The 20,736-nt window shown below is 27.5% G+C and overlaps 2 protein-coding genes, 1 non-coding gene and 1 pseudogene across 3 annotated transcripts; all 4 read right to left on the reverse strand.

Annotated features, from left to right (window-relative positions):
* Positions 1–1,597: 1,597 nt before the first annotated feature.
* Positions 1,598–5,742, reverse strand: LOC114190245 (uncharacterized). The gene is made up of 2 exons (XM_028079052.1): positions 4,904–5,742; positions 1,598–1,838 (listed from the first exon to the last, which is right to left on the reverse strand). Exons 1-2 carry the CDS (start codon positions 5,740–5,742, stop codon positions 1,598–1,600), a joined length of 1,080 nt encoding a protein of 359 aa, XP_027934853.1.
* Positions 5,743–8,817: 3,075 nt separating this feature from the next.
* On the reverse strand, positions 8,818–9,748 carry LOC114192532 (GCN5-related N-acetyltransferase 8 pseudogene; annotated as a pseudogene).
* Positions 9,749–11,787: 2,039 nt separating this feature from the next.
* On the reverse strand, positions 11,788–11,858 carry TRNAG-GCC (transfer RNA glycine (anticodon GCC)). The gene has a single exon. It is a non-coding gene; the product is annotated as a tRNA-Gly (tRNA).
* Positions 11,859–18,241: 6,383 nt separating this feature from the next.
* LOC114190047 (lectin DB58) lies at positions 18,242–19,263 on the reverse strand. The gene has a single exon (XM_028078803.2). It carries the CDS (start codon positions 19,218–19,220, stop codon positions 18,375–18,377), a length of 846 nt encoding a protein of 281 aa, XP_027934604.1. The 5' UTR covers positions 19,221–19,263; the 3' UTR covers positions 18,242–18,374.
* Between the last annotated feature and the right edge of the window lie 1,473 nt (positions 19,264–20,736).

The following is a 20,736-nucleotide window of genomic DNA, read 5'->3' on the forward strand; positions in this document are numbered from 1 at the left end:
TTTGGTACCCAAATTTTAAACAGGTTTATTTTAATACCTTCTGTTAAACACTACTTAATGTCATTAGACTTCTATTGAGGTGACACTATGTATCAGAGACATGACAGAAATAAAGGTTATGCACGTGGATTTAGTGGTAAAAAACATTTTCGAAGTAAATAATAAAAATCAAAATGCGTGATTACCGAATTGGGAAAAAAAATTAGGACAGAGTGAAGTTCAAGTATAGAAGGAAAAATTAAGACAGAAACTATGTAAAATCTGAAAGTTGGATTTGAGAATTAGGGTTCGTAACAAATAATAACTCAATGGAGAAATATTACTAAAATGCTAATTATTGAAGACGTCAAATATCAGAAAATAATATAATAGACATTCAACAATTTTAAACTTTAGTTTCAGATTTCTTTAGAATTCAAACACTATCCAAACATCAAAACAGAGAATCAGTCATTATGTTTTTTGACGGTTAAATATTTTACATGATATTTTGTGTTCATCTTTCAAGCTACATCTTGGGGTATATTGGGGCTTTGTTTAGAAAAAAAAATGGAAATTTTCATATAAGTACAAAAGCTTCAGAGACACTAGTATGGGATATCTCCACATAGAAGTTTTCTGTGTACCAAAAATAGTATTAACAATTGAAACTCCTTGCTATATCCAATTCTAATAAAACTCAATTCATTGCTCCCAGTAAAGCATGAGAATTAAAAATTAGGATGTGCAGGCTTTAACACGGAAGTAAAATATTTTCCATTGCCCTTAAATAGGTAAAGCAAAAGGAAGAGCGCCTGTAATCTTGTTATAATCATGAGTGAAGATGATGTAACCAAATCATGCCTATCAAACAGCTTCCATCTATGGTATGCCCTAATGATCAAATCAATGATTATACCTTAATATAATTGTTTTTTGTTTTCAATAGTAGTCAAGGATTCGAATAAAGAAAGTACGCATTGACACCAAGAGATTATTACATCAGTGTAGTTGATGTATTCCCAACGATGTTCATATCTCAAACATAGCCTATCACACACAACCAGCAAATAAACTATTTTTATAGCAAAGAAAACCATGCAAAAAGAATCTTGAAGAACAACAACAGAATGTGAGTGGAGGTAAAACTATCCAACATGTTGGATATACGAATTGTTTGAGAGAGAATTTCCAGAAAAACTAATTTAAAAATAAGAAATTGATATTATCTCTAATCCAAAATTTAAAAGAAAAATATGAATTTTTTCATATGTTATTCAACTTGTTTATTTTTACGTTATAAAACTTAAACCCACTTTTAAAAAAAGAAAAGAAATGAACGTAAAATTCAATGAGGCTTAATTGAAGCCTAAAGTAGTTTAGCATATATATCACTAATAACATGACACATATAAGCATGCATATATTATCAAAAGTGGTCAAAATCATACGTACGTCATAAACAACATTAAAGGAAAGCACAATATTTATTCGAATTCAAGAAATCCAAACACTACTAAGAAGTTCATAAAAAGATAATGTAAAGAAGATTAAACACAGTTGTTGAAGATGTTGTTTGAAAACTAGGTTATGTTGTACACAAAACCTTGAAATCTTCTCAAGAAAACTGGGTTGGTGAAGATGGTCGAGAAGTTGGCGGGGATTTGTTTCCTTTGCGAAGATATTTTCTAGCCCAAGCATGCTTGCCATTAATGGAGAGCTTGACTTTGTTTGTGGTCTCAAGCAAATAATCAACCATATCAACTGCCCTTGACCGAATCACTACACGAGCATACAATGGCTGATCAGGTGGAACCACCTCTTGCATATACAGTTCTTCAACTATATCGCCATACCTTCTGATTCTCACAAACAAATGTTAAAAACATGTTACAACAATTACCCACATCACATATAGAGTCATCAATTTCTACTCAAGTTACCATAATATAGTTTTTTTTCTGAAGAAATTCAAATATTCATTGATTTCAATTTGTCCTGTACGGATGGACAAAATTCATTCAGTGTGATAAAATCATTAAATAACAATTAATTTTACGGGCTAAAAAAAATAGTCATTATTTTGATCAAGTTAGATAACATTTGTGGCCAATTTAGACATTAATTTCTTTTGGTAAGTAATGTTAGTGACTAATAATTTTTAGTTTATAAATTAGTATTTAAAATTAGTCACTATATAGTGACCAATTATTTTTAGTCTCTAAAATGATTTATATTTACCGAGTTTCCTGTAGTGCATATTATATATTGTGGATTTATAATAAAAGTTATAATTTTTTTACATCTTAAATAAGTCTGAAGAGTAAAAAAATTTAGGGTTTAGAATTTAAGGTTTAAGATTTAGGATTTAGGGTTTAGGGTTTTTGAGGGCTTTTGGAGAGTAAAGGTTATACCATCTATAAAATTCTTTGTATGGCAGACTATTCTAAATGAGGTGCCGACAATGATTAACTTAAGGCATAGAGGAGTCCTTTTAAACAATGTTAGTTGTGTTATGTGCGGTGAGCAAGACGAGACCATCAATCATCTCCTATTTACCTGTAAAGTAGCTACCAACATATGGAATATGTGTATAACAAATGGACGGGAACTTGGGGGTAAGTTATAACCAAATTCAAACACCTTTTGAGCATTTTCATCTTTTAGAGCTAAACCTCAAAGGTAATATGTTATGGAAAGGGGTGTGGATTGCTTTAGTGTAGACTTTATGGAATCATAGCAACAATATTGTTTTTAGGAATGGTGTACCAAATCTTAAAGAGATCTTTAGTTTGGCCCAAGTGAAGGTATGGGCATGATTGAAAAGTAAATGACAAATGTAAATTTTTCATTTTCTGATTTGAGTCTATGTCACATCTTGTGTTTAAGATCCATAGCTTAGAAACCCTTTATCCTTTTTGCTTTACTATGCTAGAGGCAATAATAAGCTATCTGTATAGGGTTTTCTAACTTATAGTATAGACTTTATGGTCTAGAGTGCTTGCTTTTTCCTAGCAGATGTGGTCTTCCGCTCTCTATCTATGGATTAATCACTCTATGTTTGGATGAGTTCTTTGTAGAGTAGGTGCAGGTAGAGATCTACCTGAGAATTCATTGAAACCACTTTATTCACTTGCATGTTCAATATGCAAGAGGAGTGGTTGTAACTTGTGACAAGTCGATATTATTTGCTTGACAGCTAAGTAAAGCATAAATGACTAAAAGAATACCCTATGTACTCACCTTACATATAGGTATAGGATAGTATTCATAACTCTTTGTGAAAATTTATAGAAAGATGAAAATGATCTTGGTAGCTAAAACTATATATGCTATATTTGTTGGTTTTGTAATTCATAAACTAGTTTTTTTTTTTTTTTCTGTGTAAAAGGGTTAAAGCACTCCAAATGCTTTATTATTAATATATCGTTTATTTGTCGATAAAGAAAACACCTTAAATAAATCTATATAATCCCTAATAATTTTTTTTTTTATCAATATCTACACTAGATAGCGTTTTCAAGGATAAACCAAATATAAGATTACAAAATTTGACCTAGATTCGACTCAAGGTATTAAATTAAGTGCATACTCTTCATTTATTATTTATGCTCAATTATTTGCATTAGTACGTTGTTAATGCAATGGATGATAATGATCACCTGTGTTGGAAGTAGCAGAAGTTGGGATCTTGTAATTGACTATATTTGACTAATTCATCATTAAATTAACCATTTCTCAATTAAACACTAATATGAAATTGTTATATATTATATTTTTTTTTTCATGGAGGATATAAAATGCTTGATTATATCACAAATACTTAGATATCATATTTTATTAACTTTTATAATACTTAATTAGCATGGATGATATATTAGATTTTTCCCCAATTCATTAGATATTATAATAGGGGTTTGCACCAATATCATTAATAATTAGTAGATATTATATTTTTTCAATATATTACAATAATATTTTTATTTCATTACAGTGGATTTTATGTTGTGAATTATCTTAAGTCACGACAATAAACTTGAGTTATAAATAATTTTTATTTTGCTTAAATTCGTTATATATAGATTCCAAATTGTCTGAAACCATTCATTAATAAAGTTTTGTTTGTTAACTGTGATTTCCTAACTCTACTTTAACACAGGTTAAGGATATAATCATAAAACAAAATAATACTATTAATAAAAATATTGAAATGTCAATGGTTGATGTAAGGACTAAAATGTGTGAACTATTACAATAATTCTAGTGAGCCTTACACATAATAAGACAATTACATACATAATCATTGTTCTATTTATTTAACATATATAATGATAATTAACCGTATTCTCATTGAAAATCAAATAATAGTTGTTCTGTTGTTAACTGTAGTTTCTATAACAATATATCATTTAAGAAATCTTTTACTATAGTTCAAAGGTTCAAATATATTTGAAATCAATTAGAATTTATTTTTTATCTTAAATTTTGATATATTTTATTGATAATATTTAAAAATAAATAGATATATATATATATAAATTCATTTTAACAAAACTATGTTAACATTTTTTTATATTTTAAATGATACTTTAGGTTGCTTTTGTGAACCGGTCTAAAACCAATTTAAATGTTACTTTGAAACATTGTATGAGATATCATACAAATTTAACGTAATTGATTATGATAACTATATGTATTTAGTTTTAAAATTTTGACACCAAATTTATATCAAAATTTGGGAAAAAACAGATTTTAATTTTGTAATAAAATTTGGGATAAAAACATATTTAATCGTGATTCAAACTCTTTCAAAGTAACACTGATCGATTTAAAGTTCCAAAAGCAATCCAAACTAATTAACTAAAATAAATTATAAACCATTGAATCCAAACCAAAGAGATGTATAATTTATAGAGTAAAGTACCTTGCAAAGAAAGCTCGAACTTCAGACTCCGAAATAGGGTAGCCCTTAGAGAATGTCATGAAGATAATCCTCTCATCAACAGGCACCTCCTGCATTTGATCACTGCTTGTAGAAGTAATACTAGTTTGATTCATCATGGCAACAAGCTCATTCAAATGTTGTTGGTTTGAAACATCATAACTCTGCACAGGAAGATAAGCATTGCCATTGGAACTTCCTTCACCCCATTGTGGTGGTGCTGCTAATGCAGCATTTTGAGACACAACAGCAACACCAGGAGGCACTGGAGTATGATACACCACATGTTTGACATAAGGACTTGCTCCATAAGCTTTTTCAAACTCCATCTTCTGTTCCCTCACACCCTTCGCATACTGCACTTCTTGCACTATGTCTGTGAAGGCTCTCACACAAACGTTGTCCAGCAACTTGGTGATTGCTCCAATGATAACCACACGGTTATGGTGGAAGTATTTGAAGGATGCGGAATGGTGCAAGATGCTTCTGATCAAAGGCAAGTTCTCGTCTTTGAAAGCAGCATCATCGTAAGGGAAATGGGAACTCTCGATGCACTTCAAAACCAACGTGGCCTCATCTGCAAGGCTATTGATCATGGGGTCAGACCATTGCAGCAAGTTCTTGATCATGCACATGTTCTTGCACTGTTTTTCAAGCCACATCAAGAAGGCCATCACATGGGTGGATTGGCTGGTGTCACGACGGAGCACCACCACCAAACGGGTGAAGAGAAGACGGTCGATGCTGTGGAAGTTGAAGAACTCTTCTCTGCTAACACTCACATTGGTTCCTAGGTCTTGACTTGGAAGGAAACAAGCCATTGCTTAGTGATATGATGAAGAACACAAATGAAAACTAGGTTATTGTTGTATACATAAAGGTGTTTGATGTATGAAAAATTTTGTATGTAATGAATTCAATTAATTAATCTCCTTTCTTTCTCTCTATTTATTTATTCCTTTATCAATGTATTCAAAAGAATACCTTATTCAGTTTCTTAATATACACCAGAATGATGCTTGTGTATAGAAGCATGATGGAGCCAGTAAAACCACTACTATATAATGTTTAAATTCTTTCCTAAAAGTATGTATTGATTATTTAACAAATTATCAATTCAATTAATAATTTAGATTCATTCATTTATTAAATGCATTAATATTTTTAATTTTCATACAAAGTAATATTTTTATTTAAATATAGAATGTTGTAAGTCATTTTCCATGTTATTGTTGTTTCATTTATTAGTTTCTTTTCTACTCTTAAACATTTTCAACTGTGCATTTAATTATAATTATATTAATTACATTCAATAATTTTAGTTTAGAATACATTTTAGTTTCTCATATTTAGGGATGTCAACGGGGGTAGGTAGGGTACGGGTAGTAGCTCTTCCGTACCCTACCCGCCGGGTAAATATCCGTCATGTACTTGTATTTATATTTGTGCGAGTATTCATTATACAGGTACCTGCATATTTTTTTAATATCTACCGGTACCCGCGGGTATTTACAAAAAAAAAATTTAATATTTGATAAAAAATTTAACCATAAATTCAAATAAAAATATAATGCATAACATTTATAAATGTCAAACAAAGTGTAAACAATGTTGAATACAGTTAACAAATAAATGAAGATTTTTTAAAATCAATTGATAACAAATAGCCCATTCAAAATCAATATATTAATGTTTTAATAATTTTTTTAATTTAAATTAGAATATAGCGGGTACAAGTATCCATAGGTGTGGATACTATGATACCAGTATTCGTCCCTTTAACATACGGGTATAAAAAATATTTGTACCCGTTACCCACAGATATCCATTTTTAATATCTATTTCTTATTCATTACGATTTTTATCCACGAATATCCACATGTATAGATTTTTTTGACATCATTACTCATATTATGTTAACATGTTTTATTTTTAGCATTTGTTTCGTTATTAAAAAAAATCACCATTTTTTTTACTTCGAAGTGTATGTGAAAGGTCAAATAGTAGTTATCTCGATTAGCACACTAAATGATATTATAACTTGGTTTTGGATGAATTCCATCAATTTAATACACGTAAATCAAAACAATTTTAATTAAATTCAATCAAGATCAAAACGATGAAAAATGTTAGTGGTTCTAGTATCGGATTTGTTATTTACACATCCAACAATAGCCCAAGTCGAATAATGATGTCATTTTTCTTTTCAATTATTATGCATGAAGTTTTCGTTGTATGATTATATAATTTTTGAGAGGCTTTGCTCTTTTATGTTAGCTTATTAGAATTAAAAATGTTAATATTTTTTGTGAAAAGAATTATGCGATTTTTTTAACAAATGTATACATTAGTTGAAATATGTGTAAGAATGGAGCTCGATAGTGTACTTCAAAATATTTTTCATTTTTAAAGATCTTTTCAAAGATCAAAACTTATAACTATAAGAAAATTTGAATTTATCTATTAATAATCGAGGATACGATATTTGTCGGGATCTTGACCAACATTGTTGGGAGAGCCATAATAACACGTCCAAAATGTATACATTTAATTATTGTCACTAATACAATAAAAATGAATATATAATTTAGAATAACTCTAACTAAAAAAAAATAAGACTAAAAATGAATATCTGTAAGAGTTGAATTTGTCTTGTTTTCATCTTCATGGGTAGTTTTCCTTTTATCACTTTCAAAAAATGAATTTATTATTTTATTCTTCATCAATATACCTATTTAAAAAAAAAGACTAAAAAATAATTTGTCATAATCTAATAAAAAACTGAGAGACGTAAATATAAAAAAAATATTCGATGATAATCAAACCACCCTTAAAATCTAGTTATAAAAAATACACAATACAATTTTTTTCTTCTATGTTCATAAAATAAAAAATTAATATACAAGCTCATTAAATAAATTATTAAACTAATATTTCACTATCATGTGATACAAAAGAGAATTACCTTCTTCTTTATTGTTTCGATAATGGAAGACAACAATTGAGATATGAGAGCAAAAATAATAGATTTTTTTTCTCTTCAGAAACAAAAGAAAGTAGGTGAGAATGAAAGATGAGAATAATTTGTGAGAAACTCAAGTCATATAATGGAATCAGAATTAAAATCTGGGTATAAAAAAACACAAAGTACAATACTTTTACTTCTATATTCATAAAATAAAAATTAATATAAAAGAGACTCATTAAATAAATTATTAAACTAATATTTCATTATCAAGTAAGATGAAAGAATTACCTCATTCTTTTTCTCCTCGAAAATGAAAGAGAACGAAGAGAAATAAGAGCAAAAGAATAGATATTTTTCTCTTCAAAAACAAAAAAAAAAACATGTGAGAACAAAAAATGAAAACAATTTATAAAAAGCTCAAGTTATAATAAAAAATAATAATAAAAACATCTTGATAAATCTTTTTATTCTTTATTCTTTGTTATGTTTGGTTTTATATTTTATTATTTATTAACATTGATTATTATGTTTATAAAAAAAATATTTGATTATCATCATTAATTTATAATATATTACTTGATATCTATAAGATAAAAAAATTCAAAATACCTAAAACATAAAAAACAAAATTCAAAAATTTTGGGGGCATGGCCCCTTTTACCACAAACATCCGGCAGTGTGTCCGGAATTGTGATGTAAGAAAATTATCAATAAATTTTTGTCCTTCGGTAAGCAGAATATTCTTGGTGATTTATTTAAGGGTTAGTTTATGAGTAAATTACCGACACGTTAACCTATTTGTAAAATTATCCACGGACAAATCTTTGGATAATGTTCTATTTTTTCAAAACTGAAATTTAAAGTTTCTAATTGTTTTTCGATTTTAAAAATTTTGTACTTCTATGCTATAATTAATACAAGTAATCCGTACTAAAAGTTTGATCATCATTAAAATAAGAAGTAGCAACAATTATATTAACTTAGATAATCCTTTTGAGATATAATAATAACTTACTATATCTCAGAAGAGATCATTATAAACACATAATATGAACATCTTATTCTGACATGGTTTGTTACATATTTCAAGCATGGAATGAGAATTAGTGGAACACTTTTCAGTGAGTGTGTCCAAAAGCTTGAAGATCCTTCCCAGTCAATCTGAAAAACTTGTATTCCTCCACCACCTCACCACCCATCTCTTCGTAAAACCTAATAGCATTAACATTCCAATCCAGCACAACCCAGTCTACCCTTCCGTAATTCCTTTTTACTGCTTCCTTTGCCACTGCACAAAACAACATTTTCCCAAATCCCATTCTCCTGTAACACTCCCTCACGTACAAGTTCTCCACGTAAAACCCTGCTTTTCCCAGAAAAGTAGAATAGTTTGGGAAAAACATCACAAACCCTACCACACTAACATCGTCCATGCTCTTGAACGTGTCGCGCTCGGGGTCCTCATAGGGGAGCCTCAGATTCACGAGTTCAGTGATGGGTTTGAAGAAAGGGTTGGAGTCAAAGGTTGAAACGGGGAAGGGGGTGGGAGAAGCTTCTAGAAGCAAGATGGTGAAGGACTGGAAGGGTTGGACGGTGGGGGAGAAGAGGGTGGCGGACAGGGAGGACTCGGTGGCGGAGAAGAGGTGGGTCAGGCGTTCGAAGACGGCCATTTGGTGGATGAGTTTGTGGATGTGGGGAATATCGGAGGGGGTGGCCAGGCGGATGCGCGTGAAGAGTTGGTAGCCCAACGGGGTGGTTTCCGGCGTCAGAGACGGCGGCGCTGCCGGGGCCATTGGTCTTGGTTCGGAGCAATGTAAAGTGGTGATGTTTTAGTTTAGGTGTGTGTCCATGTATGGACTAATATAAGACCGTGAAATGACATGTATTACTCCCATATTTCAAACGTGATAGTTTAACAAAGTTTTTTCTAACACAAATTACCAATTTAAGCAAAAAAGTATTATTTTATTATTTTATTTTAGTTAAAAAATATAAATATAATCCATTTTAATTCAATTTATAGTAACTTTTGTCAACTTTGTCAAATTTTTTTTCAAAACATAATTTTCCTATTTGAAAATTTGAAATTTGGTTTCGGAGTTGGCGGCGCCGCCGTGGCCATCTTAGTTCGGAGCAATGCATAGTGATGCTTTTTCAATTTAGTTGAGTGCATGTATGGGACTGATATATATATATAAGACAATAAAAGGACATGTGATAATACACAAACTTCCAATTTGTCATTCAACACTCATTTGAGACCATTAAAAAATGACATTTTTACTTTAAAATATAAAAGAAATTAGGATGAGTTAACTAAAAAAGAATAAATATTATTTTTTTTATTAGGTCTTGGAAAGAAATAACAAAAATGTGAAGGTGTGGACGGAAAATTCTCTATTATTCATATTGACAGACATTCTTGAATCTTACTTTCTGATAACACTTGTACTATTGGAAAAAATGTTAGTATCTAATTGTTTAAAAAATTATAATAATTATTATTATTATTTACTAGTTAAAACATATGCTCCGTAAGCATGGGTGTTGTCTTTTTTTTTCGTTATTATAAATAATTAATCAAGTTCTTAAAACGAACTAAATTTAAATAAGTCATTATTTAAAAGGATATGTATTTTGCGGGATTTGTATATCTCAGTTTGTGTTGGATTTGTAGTATGTCCTAATATATCTTTTTTAAAGATATGATTTCTTACAAACATCTCCCTCTTTCTTTAGGAAATGTCTGATATCTCAATCAAGCAAGTGGATACATTCCGATCAATAACTTGGTAAGTTTTAGATAAAGGTTTGATACATCTCACGACCAAAAAAACTAAAGTTGCTAGAAAGAACATCTCAGACAAGGACATGCTAACTTGGACAAGACAATATTATACATGATTAACTATGATAGTTTAAACAGAGTATTCACTAGAATTTATGAAGGGATATAAACGTTGTTAGAGATAATTAATGAGATCTTAATGAGATCCAAGTATATAAAAGGACTCCATATCACAAAAAATATATCTTAATCTTGATATGATATCATTATAAGGATCATATATGCTTCCTCTCCTTGACTTGAGCTCCTTTTGTAGACTATTCGAGTTTCATATATACGAACAAAATAAAACAATAAAATATTTATTTTAATTAAAAGTTGTTAAATTTAAAATAATATTCATTTAAAAGATAAAATTGGTTAATTAATTAATTAAACCAAAACAAAAAGTTAGATAAGCGATTCCAGCAAACTCACCCAAAGGAATAAAATCTTACGCTGACAATAGATTAGTGTTTGCATTACATAGGTCAAAAATTCGTCCTCCTCTGCAAGTTATGGCTTGGGAAACCAACTAACTATCAAAGTAATGTCAATGCAAAATTAATTGTTACACTAATATGATAAATATAATAATTACATTAATTTGAACACAAATCTAATAATGGAAACAATAGAAAAACACTTATGATCTATGTTGATATGTGAATAAAATTACAACATTCACATGTCTCCAAAATGACATATCGGAGGAAATTTCAACCTTCTCTTGAAGATAACATGTAAAGAAGTTTTAACTTTCACATCTTGTCTTTTCTTCCAATATTCATCATTTAGAAAATTATCATTCTAGGAGTTTTTAGAGCATTCTTGAATCTCCTATAATATTTATGATCTTCTAAAATTATACAAGTTACTTTGCTTCTAAATTTCTATGACATTCTTGAATTTCCTATGATATTTTATAATCTTCTAAAACTGTACAAGTTATTTATTTCTAAATTTTCTAGTCATTTTGTTCTCTCTCATTTAAACAAGGGAATGAGAAAAGCATTAAAAGATGGATATGTATAACATTTATGATGCCAAAACACATTGACAAAAAAATCATGCACCAGCCGGGAATCGAACCCGGGTCTGTACCGTGGCAGGATATTATTCTACCACTAGACCACTGGTGCTGTTGTTATAAAGTTTAACAATTTAAAAATATACTTCAGTGTCCTGTTTTTGACAGCCTCATGATTGTTCCTTGTATATGGACTAGTCACACACAGTGAATACACATGTCATTTTTTTTTATAACATTGTGTTAACAGAAATCATATGATTATTGTAATAATTTTGTATATTTATGAATAACTTCTTATAATAAAAATAAGGTAAATGTAGATTTTGGTTGTATGGAAGAAAAACATTATTAATGAGAAGCATATTATAATGTTTTTAAAGATAATAATAATCGTATAGTGCTGAATATATTATTTGTAAAATAGATAAGTTTAAATTTTTTTTGGATATTATATTATGAGACAAGATATTTCAGATGTTAATTCTTACTATATATAATTTCAAATTATCATATGCCAAGAAATCATCTATGGTGTAACACAACATGAAATTTTTTTCATAATACGCATCAAATTCATCTGTCGTCTTTTCATAAAATTTAAAATCATCAATCAAGGACTTCAAATAAATATCAATGTCATTTTTTAGTTGTCTAAGTCCAAAAATATCATAGACAACATAATGTATTTTCTCTTTCTGCACAATAAATAATAAAGATTATAAATCATCATCAAAACAGATAAATAATTATATTTCAAATATATGTATAAACTTACAAAGTACACATGATACTAAATTATGAAAAAAAATATTCCAAACATTTAATACAAACTATTAAAGTTTAATTATTTATACTAAATCACAAATAAAAACTAAAATTCACTCGATGTCTATCTACATCTAAAACTAAAATATCCACCAGATAGTAATTTATAGGTTAATCAATCTAATAAATATAAAATTATAGAAACATTCGACATCTAATAAATCTAAAATCAATAAAATAAAAATACATAACTAAAATTACAATACTACTCAAACACCTGATAAATCCAAATATAAAATAACAATATTTCTTATCTACATATTCACATATATTAAGATTAAAAAGAAAAACTAATTTTAATATATATTACATTGTAAAAATTTAAATAAAAATCAAATGCAAAAAAAGCAACTTAAAAGTGTTTCTCATACGATCAAGTTCGTTAATCCCTCCTCAACATTGCACACCAATGAAAATGACAAAATTATAAACAAAAATAAAAACAGAACACCATGAATTTCGAAACAGTAGAGACAAAAACTAACTTTAATGTGAAAAAAAAATCGGAGAGAACTAACCTTTGAGAGAAAACACAATATGAGAGTGAAGAAACCATGTTTTTGGACACAAAATGGAGCCAATGATGCACCTTCCTTCCGTCGTCGTCAACGCTGTTTGGGTGAGTTTTGGGAAGACGAAGAACTTCGTGGACAGAGAAGTGAGAAGACGCTATTTTGAGTTGTAAAAAACTAATAATTTATGTTTGACGTGATAGATTATATTTTATATGTTTTGGTTGTAGTTAATTGAGAAATTATAATTATATATATATATAATATTAGTTTCATATTTAAGATAATAGTATTATAGATTTTTATTTTATATTATGTTTAATTTTGTTATATTTTAACTCATACCGATATGACTATCTATATCTAGAGATAGACGTAAATTTTTATATTTTAACAACCTAATACTTCTATTACACCCTAATTAGACATAAATATTAAAATTTATGTTTCTTCCTAAAGTGTCGAACGTAAATTTTTAACAAATATTTATAAATATGCTACTAATCATTTTACGTCTAATCCATGGAAGTAAGACGTAAATACATAATCATTATAGTTATTTTTATGCCTATATATAAGATAATTGTTAAATAAAAGCATTACATTTTCAACTGTTATTTTAAACGTATTATCTATGATAATATATAAACTTGTGTGTCCATATTTTATAATATATTTTTACTTTTTATAATATAATTATTTATTAATTTTTTAAAAATTAATAGTTATTTTTACTTATTTTCTATAAAACTGTTTTTTTATTCATCAACAATTAATTTCTCTATTTTTTTCTCTTTATTTTTGATAAATATAAATTTATTTTATATATTAACTTAATAACATTATACTATTATCACCTATTAACATATTATCATTTATATTTAAAAAATACATACAAATAAATACAATAACATTTATGTTGACGCTAATCTTTTGTAAATGTTATAAAGTCTAAGAAAAACCCTGAAAGTGGAAAAAAAAAACAGATTGAATTAAACTTTTTTATTTAGTAGATATGTTATTTAATGTCTTTTTCATCTTTAACTTTTATTATTATTATTATTATTAAGATAATAATGTTTTGATTACTAAATTTTAATAAAAAAAAATCACAACATAAAATAACAATTTTTAACTAATCTTGAAATATTAAAAATTAAAAAAAATATTTAAAAGATAATATCTAAAATTATATAATAAAATTATTAAAATTGAGTACTCAAAAAAATCATTTTCTTTGTTATTAATTCTATTTTTTCATTTATTTCATCTGTGTTTGAAGTGCTTCAATGCCACTCAGATATCAATATCAGGGTCGGGGCACCGTACAGCAATGATATAAGTTTGTCAGTCAATTATTGCCGTAAATTCAATAAATTTAATACACATGTCACCAAATGGGCTCTTTATCTTCTTTTCAGACAAGAAATTAAAAGAAAATGAAAAACTATGTTTACGATAATTCCTTAATTGCCCCCATTGCATTGACCATGTACTCCCATTCATTTTAGGTGAATATGTTAATAAATTTTTACAAATGATTTTTCATTAAAAACATGATAATTAATTTTTAGAACCATTTTTATTGAAAAACAAAAAAAAGAAGTTGTACTTTTAGGGTCACTTACAATTGAAAAAGGTTCTATTTTTAATTACAACCAGTTTCTTTCTGCTCGTTTATAAAAATAGGATTCTTACACGCTTAAATACTAAAGTTAAAAGAGGTTTTGGGTATAGTCTAAATAAAAAATAATATGAAAATGTGCAAAACTTGAAGTGATAATTCTTTTATAATATGAAATATTTAATCACACAAAGAGAGATAACCATACATTATATTTTAACAAAAAATAGTTATATTTATGGAGAAGCAATAATCGTGAAATTACATAATACATATTCAATATGAACTCTATAATACGTAAATAATTCAAAATATATATTTTATGTGGTTATATCTATTGTGTATTGTTTGATGTGAAATTATTATATTTGAAATATAAATTTAAATAAAAAATAGTATTAAAAAATGATATAATAAAATGTAATATGAATATTATTAAATTTTAAAGTAAAATTTAAATCAAGTTCAATATAAAATACAAATTTAAATAAATTTAATCTTATTAAAAATATTTAATACAAATATAAGGATGATATTTATATAAAAATTAAATTTAATCTCAATTTAAAAATAAATGAAATTGTTCCATTTAAAAAATAATACAACCGAATTGTATTAAAAATAATAAATAAAAAAATTAAATTGAGAATCACATTATATTTTGCACTATAATAATAAGTGGATTCAACGTGATTATCATTGTCACAACATATCAATGCTCACTTGATAATAAAAGTTAGTTATTTTTTAAAATTGAAAAAAAAAATATGCAACACGTGAATTAACGTTGTTGGTGTAAAAAAAATTACAGTATATTCTAAAAATAAAAATCTAATTGATACAATCAAAATATAGGAATTACTCTAAATGTTTGAACAAATATAAGATTAATACCATATTTTAACCTAAAATAAATCAATATATTATATCCCCTGTTGCTCTTTTATATTTGAACAAATTCTTTGGTTTTAGTATGCAACCTGTTTTCGGATTCTTTCCAACGTCAATAATATATGATTATACGAACAATTTTGGCTAAATGAAAGAGGAGAAAAGAAAATAAAGAAGAATGCAGAAAAGCAAAAAGAAACAAGTAAACTCAAATTATGTTGATAATTAAATAAAGAAACAAATGATACAATTTTGCGTATAATTATTTAACAATCTTATTATAGTAGTACAATAATACAATTTAATTAATTTAGATATTTAATTTATTCTATTATTAAAATTATTTTTTAAGTGATTACATACAAAATCAGACTTTTTATAATTTTTATTTTAATTCCAAAGAATATATATATATATATATATATATATATATATATATATATATATATATATATATATATATATATATATATATATATATAATATGTCCAAATCGTTGATCATGCCGAAAAAGCAAAAGGTTGATGTGATGTGTAGAACATAACGGGACCATACAACAAATTATCATTCTTGCTTGATCACTCAAATGAAGATTTCTCTTAAAAAAAATTAATTGGCAGAGATATTTGAAACAAAAAGTATTATTTAGGTCAAATAATTCTATTTAAACTCCTAAATTTATTACGAATGTAAATTTCTTTTTCAGAGTAGTTAAATATAAATTTAAAATTACTTTCATAAATTTGATTTACACGCACTTGGTAATGCCCAACTCAAGGCTTACTAAGTATTAAATGCCAGATATAAAAACGATTTTCTTTTATCAAAACGAAATTATAATTAACTTCAAATTAATTTTCTACAAATTTACGGAAAAAAATTCTCTGATTATAATATATTATAATAATTAATCATACATATAATTTATCATTAAACAAGTTTAAAAAGAAAGGAGACATAAAGTCGATTTGTTTAAATTTAAAATAAACCACTTATTCAAGAAGTAAATTGAATTTTTTTCTATAAAAAACCAAAAGTACAAAATAAATAGAATCAACAAAATACATGGAAAGAATATGCTTATATTTATTTTAAAAACAAAACACAAGCAAACTCGCCCTAAAGAAGTTTTCTCAAGTACGAATTAAAAAATAACAAATAAACCGATGAATTAAAAGAAAATTGTGTACTATACTTTCAATTTTTTCAAATAATACGATAACTACATTTTTTTCAAAATTATATACTTTAAAAATAGTTAGGCACTAATAATACAACTTTTGATATGGTAACAGAACCGTTCCTGTCATTAGAGTATCACTCGAGGAATCCTGAATTCGACTTCAAAGATAAATAAATTATATATAGATTAAATACATGTAATATCTGGTTTCAGAAGAGAATGAAAAATGAATTTTTATAATTAAATTTTATTATTTTTTTATAACTTTAAAATGATATTTTTTAAGTGATTTTTTATCTTTTTATTTTTTATATTTTTTTATACTTCACAACTATTTAAAAAATGTTAGCTCAAAATAAAATAAAAATTATCAAAATTTATATTCTCCTTTAAAAACACATCAAAGTTATTAAACCTAGAAATCGGACCAAGACTCTTAAATTTTTTAACCGGACAATAGTTACCAATATTTTGTTAGTATTTATAGATAAAATATATTACTTAATACAATAAATATTAATATATTTTATTTTTATTACATAAAAAAATTATAATTTAGTACAAATTTTTATTTTATTAATTTTATTTAATTTTTTATGAGATAATTAAACACATGTTTATATTTAATAATTAATACATGTGTTTATTAAAAAATTAACATTAAAGTCTTTTGTTCCTTTACTTCTTGCTTTATAAATTTCAAATTCTTTTTACTTCTTTAAGATTAATTTCATATTAGATACTCCCCAATAAACACATAGAATAATGATTGAATATTAATTATTAATGAACTTTAAATCAATTTAAGATAAGAAAAACTATTATATTAAAAGTATGATTTGTAATTTTTTTTATTTTACTAAAACTGATATATATCAAAATTTATTACACTGAAGTAACTATTTATAGGTATATGAGTTAAAGTTAAATATATTTTTGGTCCCTTAGAAATTTTGGAACTAGTCAATTTTGAAATTTTAGACCAATTTAGTCTTTTATCTTTCCAAATGCATAGATTTAGTCTTTTTAATCAAATTTGTTAAATTTATTTGACATTTCAAACACGTTTCATAATAGCATTTGACTTAACATTAAAGTAAAAATGTGTCAAATAGTACAAATAACTCAAATACAATATTGAAATGCGTACAAAATATCAAATAAACCTACTAAAATTTGATTAAAATAACTAAATTTATATATCTCAAAAGATGAAGATTAAATTAATCCAAAATTTCAAAATTGACCGGTTCCTAAGTTAAAGTCAACAATCTAAAAATATATTTAACCGGACTTATGTATATCCTTTTATCCACATATATTACACGTATCCTTATTTCATTTGATAATTTACGTGTGTACGATGTTTATATTAAAAGTGAGATTCAATCTGTTTTATATATGTTGTTTTTCGGTGTGGATTTTATTAGGACGATAAAAAAAAAAAAAAAAAAAAGTAGAGTAAAAAAGGCATGATGTTATTAACTTCTGTGACAGAAAAACGTTATTAGGAAGAAAGAAGAAGGAGCAGGAAGGGTGTGAGTGCATGCAGTAGTGTTTCAGTGTCACAGAAAAGCAGGAGGATGGAGTCTAGATGAACTTGTTGAGGACGAACTTGGCGAGATCCAAGCCACCGGTGGTGATGCCATTGCCATCTGAGAGCTTGGAAGCAAAAGACCAAGAGAGAATGTCATGGGTTTCGGTTGAACCTGCAAGCAACCCTGTGGTGGCAGAGAACCCAATGATGACCGTCTCCGGAAGAACGCTCTTCAGGTCCACTCTCTCAGACACGATGTAGCTGGTTCTCCGGGAAGGGTGAACCAGAGAAGCCACCAAGAGCTGCGTGGAGGCGTCGTAGGTGATCAGAATCTCCGCGTTTTGCCCGTTCGCCAGACCCCACGACGCCCATCTGATAGACTCGATGGAGTTCACGTCGATGCCGATGTGACGGGGTTCCGGGTCCCACTTAGGGTTCGAGTAGGTGTCGAACTCCACAGCCACGGTCTGGGCGGAGCTGTCGTAGGTGGCGTTGTCGAAAAGACCAAGAAAACCGGCGTTGGATTTGGGCTCGGAGCCGACGGGTACGAGAGCGAATGCAAGCCCATCGGCGGAGTTTGATTTGTTGGGAGCATTGATGTTGAAAGTGAAGGAGGTGGCCCAGCTGGCGACTTTGCCGGTGGTGCTGTCCCAGATTTTGATGGGGGCGGAGTAGAAGGCGCGGCCCAGAGAGGCCGGCGTGGGTTTGCCGTTGCCTTTAACTTTGGTGAGTCGTATCCGGCCGGCGGTTGAGACGACGGCGTCACCTTGGAGGATAAGGTTGGATTGGTCGAAGGATTTGAAGTTAAAGGAGAAGTCGTCTGAGTATGCTTGGGTGAGAAGCAGCAGGAAGAGGGCTAGGGAGAGAGAGAGAACAGTGGAGAAGTTGGAGGAAGCCATGGCTGTAAGGTCTTACAGTGATGGATGTTGATGATGCATTAGGATGAGTCTGTGTTTGGTATTTATAGAACAAAAACGGGACTGTGTTTCCAGATTCACACAATTCAAACACTTTCAAACCACGCATTTACATTGTCTCCTGCTTTCTTATTATATTAGACATGTGTTTTGGAAACCAATATTATTAGATGAGTTTTCTTTTTTTTTTTTCAAAAAGTGGGTTAGTGTTACTATATGTATAATAATGTGGTAGACCGGGAGAAATTATAAATATTCATTTAGTTTTAATATACGGGTACACTTATTATATTCTTTTGAGAAGACGAAAAGAAAAAGAAATTATAAAACCTAATAAAAATAGAAATAAAATCAATATTATTATCAATATATTTTTTTATAATGATATTATCACTTTCATTTTTTATTTCTATCTTTTATTTTTTTTTTTATTTTTTGACGTGGTTCAATATAAATTATTAATTAATGTATTATTATATTTTTTTTGAAAAAAATAATAATTCACACCGAGTCATGTTAGAAAATAAAAAATAATGAAAATTAAAAAATCAAAATCAAAATATAATTTTTTACTTTTAATTAAGATTTATCATTTAATTTTTTCATTAATCAGTTGATGTGACTATTTATCTTCTTCTGTGTAATATTTTTATATGTTAATAGCAAGATTTTCTAGTTAATTCAAAATTATATGTGATTTTTATTGTTTTATTTTGAAAACATGTTAGATAACAAGATTATCGATCTTGCTTATGACGAATTGTCATTGTTATTATCATTAATGTAGGTGACCACCTGCATTTTTTGTTTCATTTCGAACATTCTCACAATCAAATTCTAAAATTAATTTATGCTAATAAATTGTTTGAAGGCACCTAAAATCAATTTTTAAAATCAATAAAAGATTATAGATTCACATCTAAATAGAAGTAACTTTTTTTAGCTTTTTTTATCGACCAAAATCCATTCTTATAAAACAGAGTTTAAAAAAAAAAAATAGTAAAAGTCAGTTGAGGTATGACATCAATTGCAACAATATTTTTTTTTTTTAAATATGTTTTTGTTCTTTAAGTTTCAATAAAATTTGGAATTAATTTATCTTCAAATATTTTAATTAATTTAGTCCTTTATTTTTAAAAATGTGTAAATTTAGTTTTTTTAACTAAATTTTGTTAAGTTTATCTAACATTTCAAGCGTATTTTATTATAGTATTTGAATTATTTACACAGTTTTACACATTTTCACTTTAATGTTAACTCAAATATTATCATAAAAAACGTTTAAAATGTCAGATAAACTTTACAAAAATTGGTAAGAAAGACTAAATTCACGTATTTCTAAAGATAAAAGACTAAATGGTATAAAGTTTTGAAGAATGACTAATTCCAAAATTTATTGAAACTTGAAGGAGCAAAAACATATTTAAATTTTTTTGTTAACCATAAAATCTCTCATTTCTTAACAAATATAAATAAGTAAACAAGACGAAACAATATA

The sequence above is a fragment of the Vigna unguiculata genome, chromosome 7 (assembly GCF_037176805.1).
Source record: "Vigna unguiculata cultivar grain cowpea cultivar isolate G323 ecotype 2 chromosome 7, ASM3717680v1, whole genome shotgun sequence".
NCBI lineage: Eukaryota > Viridiplantae > Streptophyta > Magnoliopsida > Fabales > Fabaceae > Vigna > Vigna unguiculata.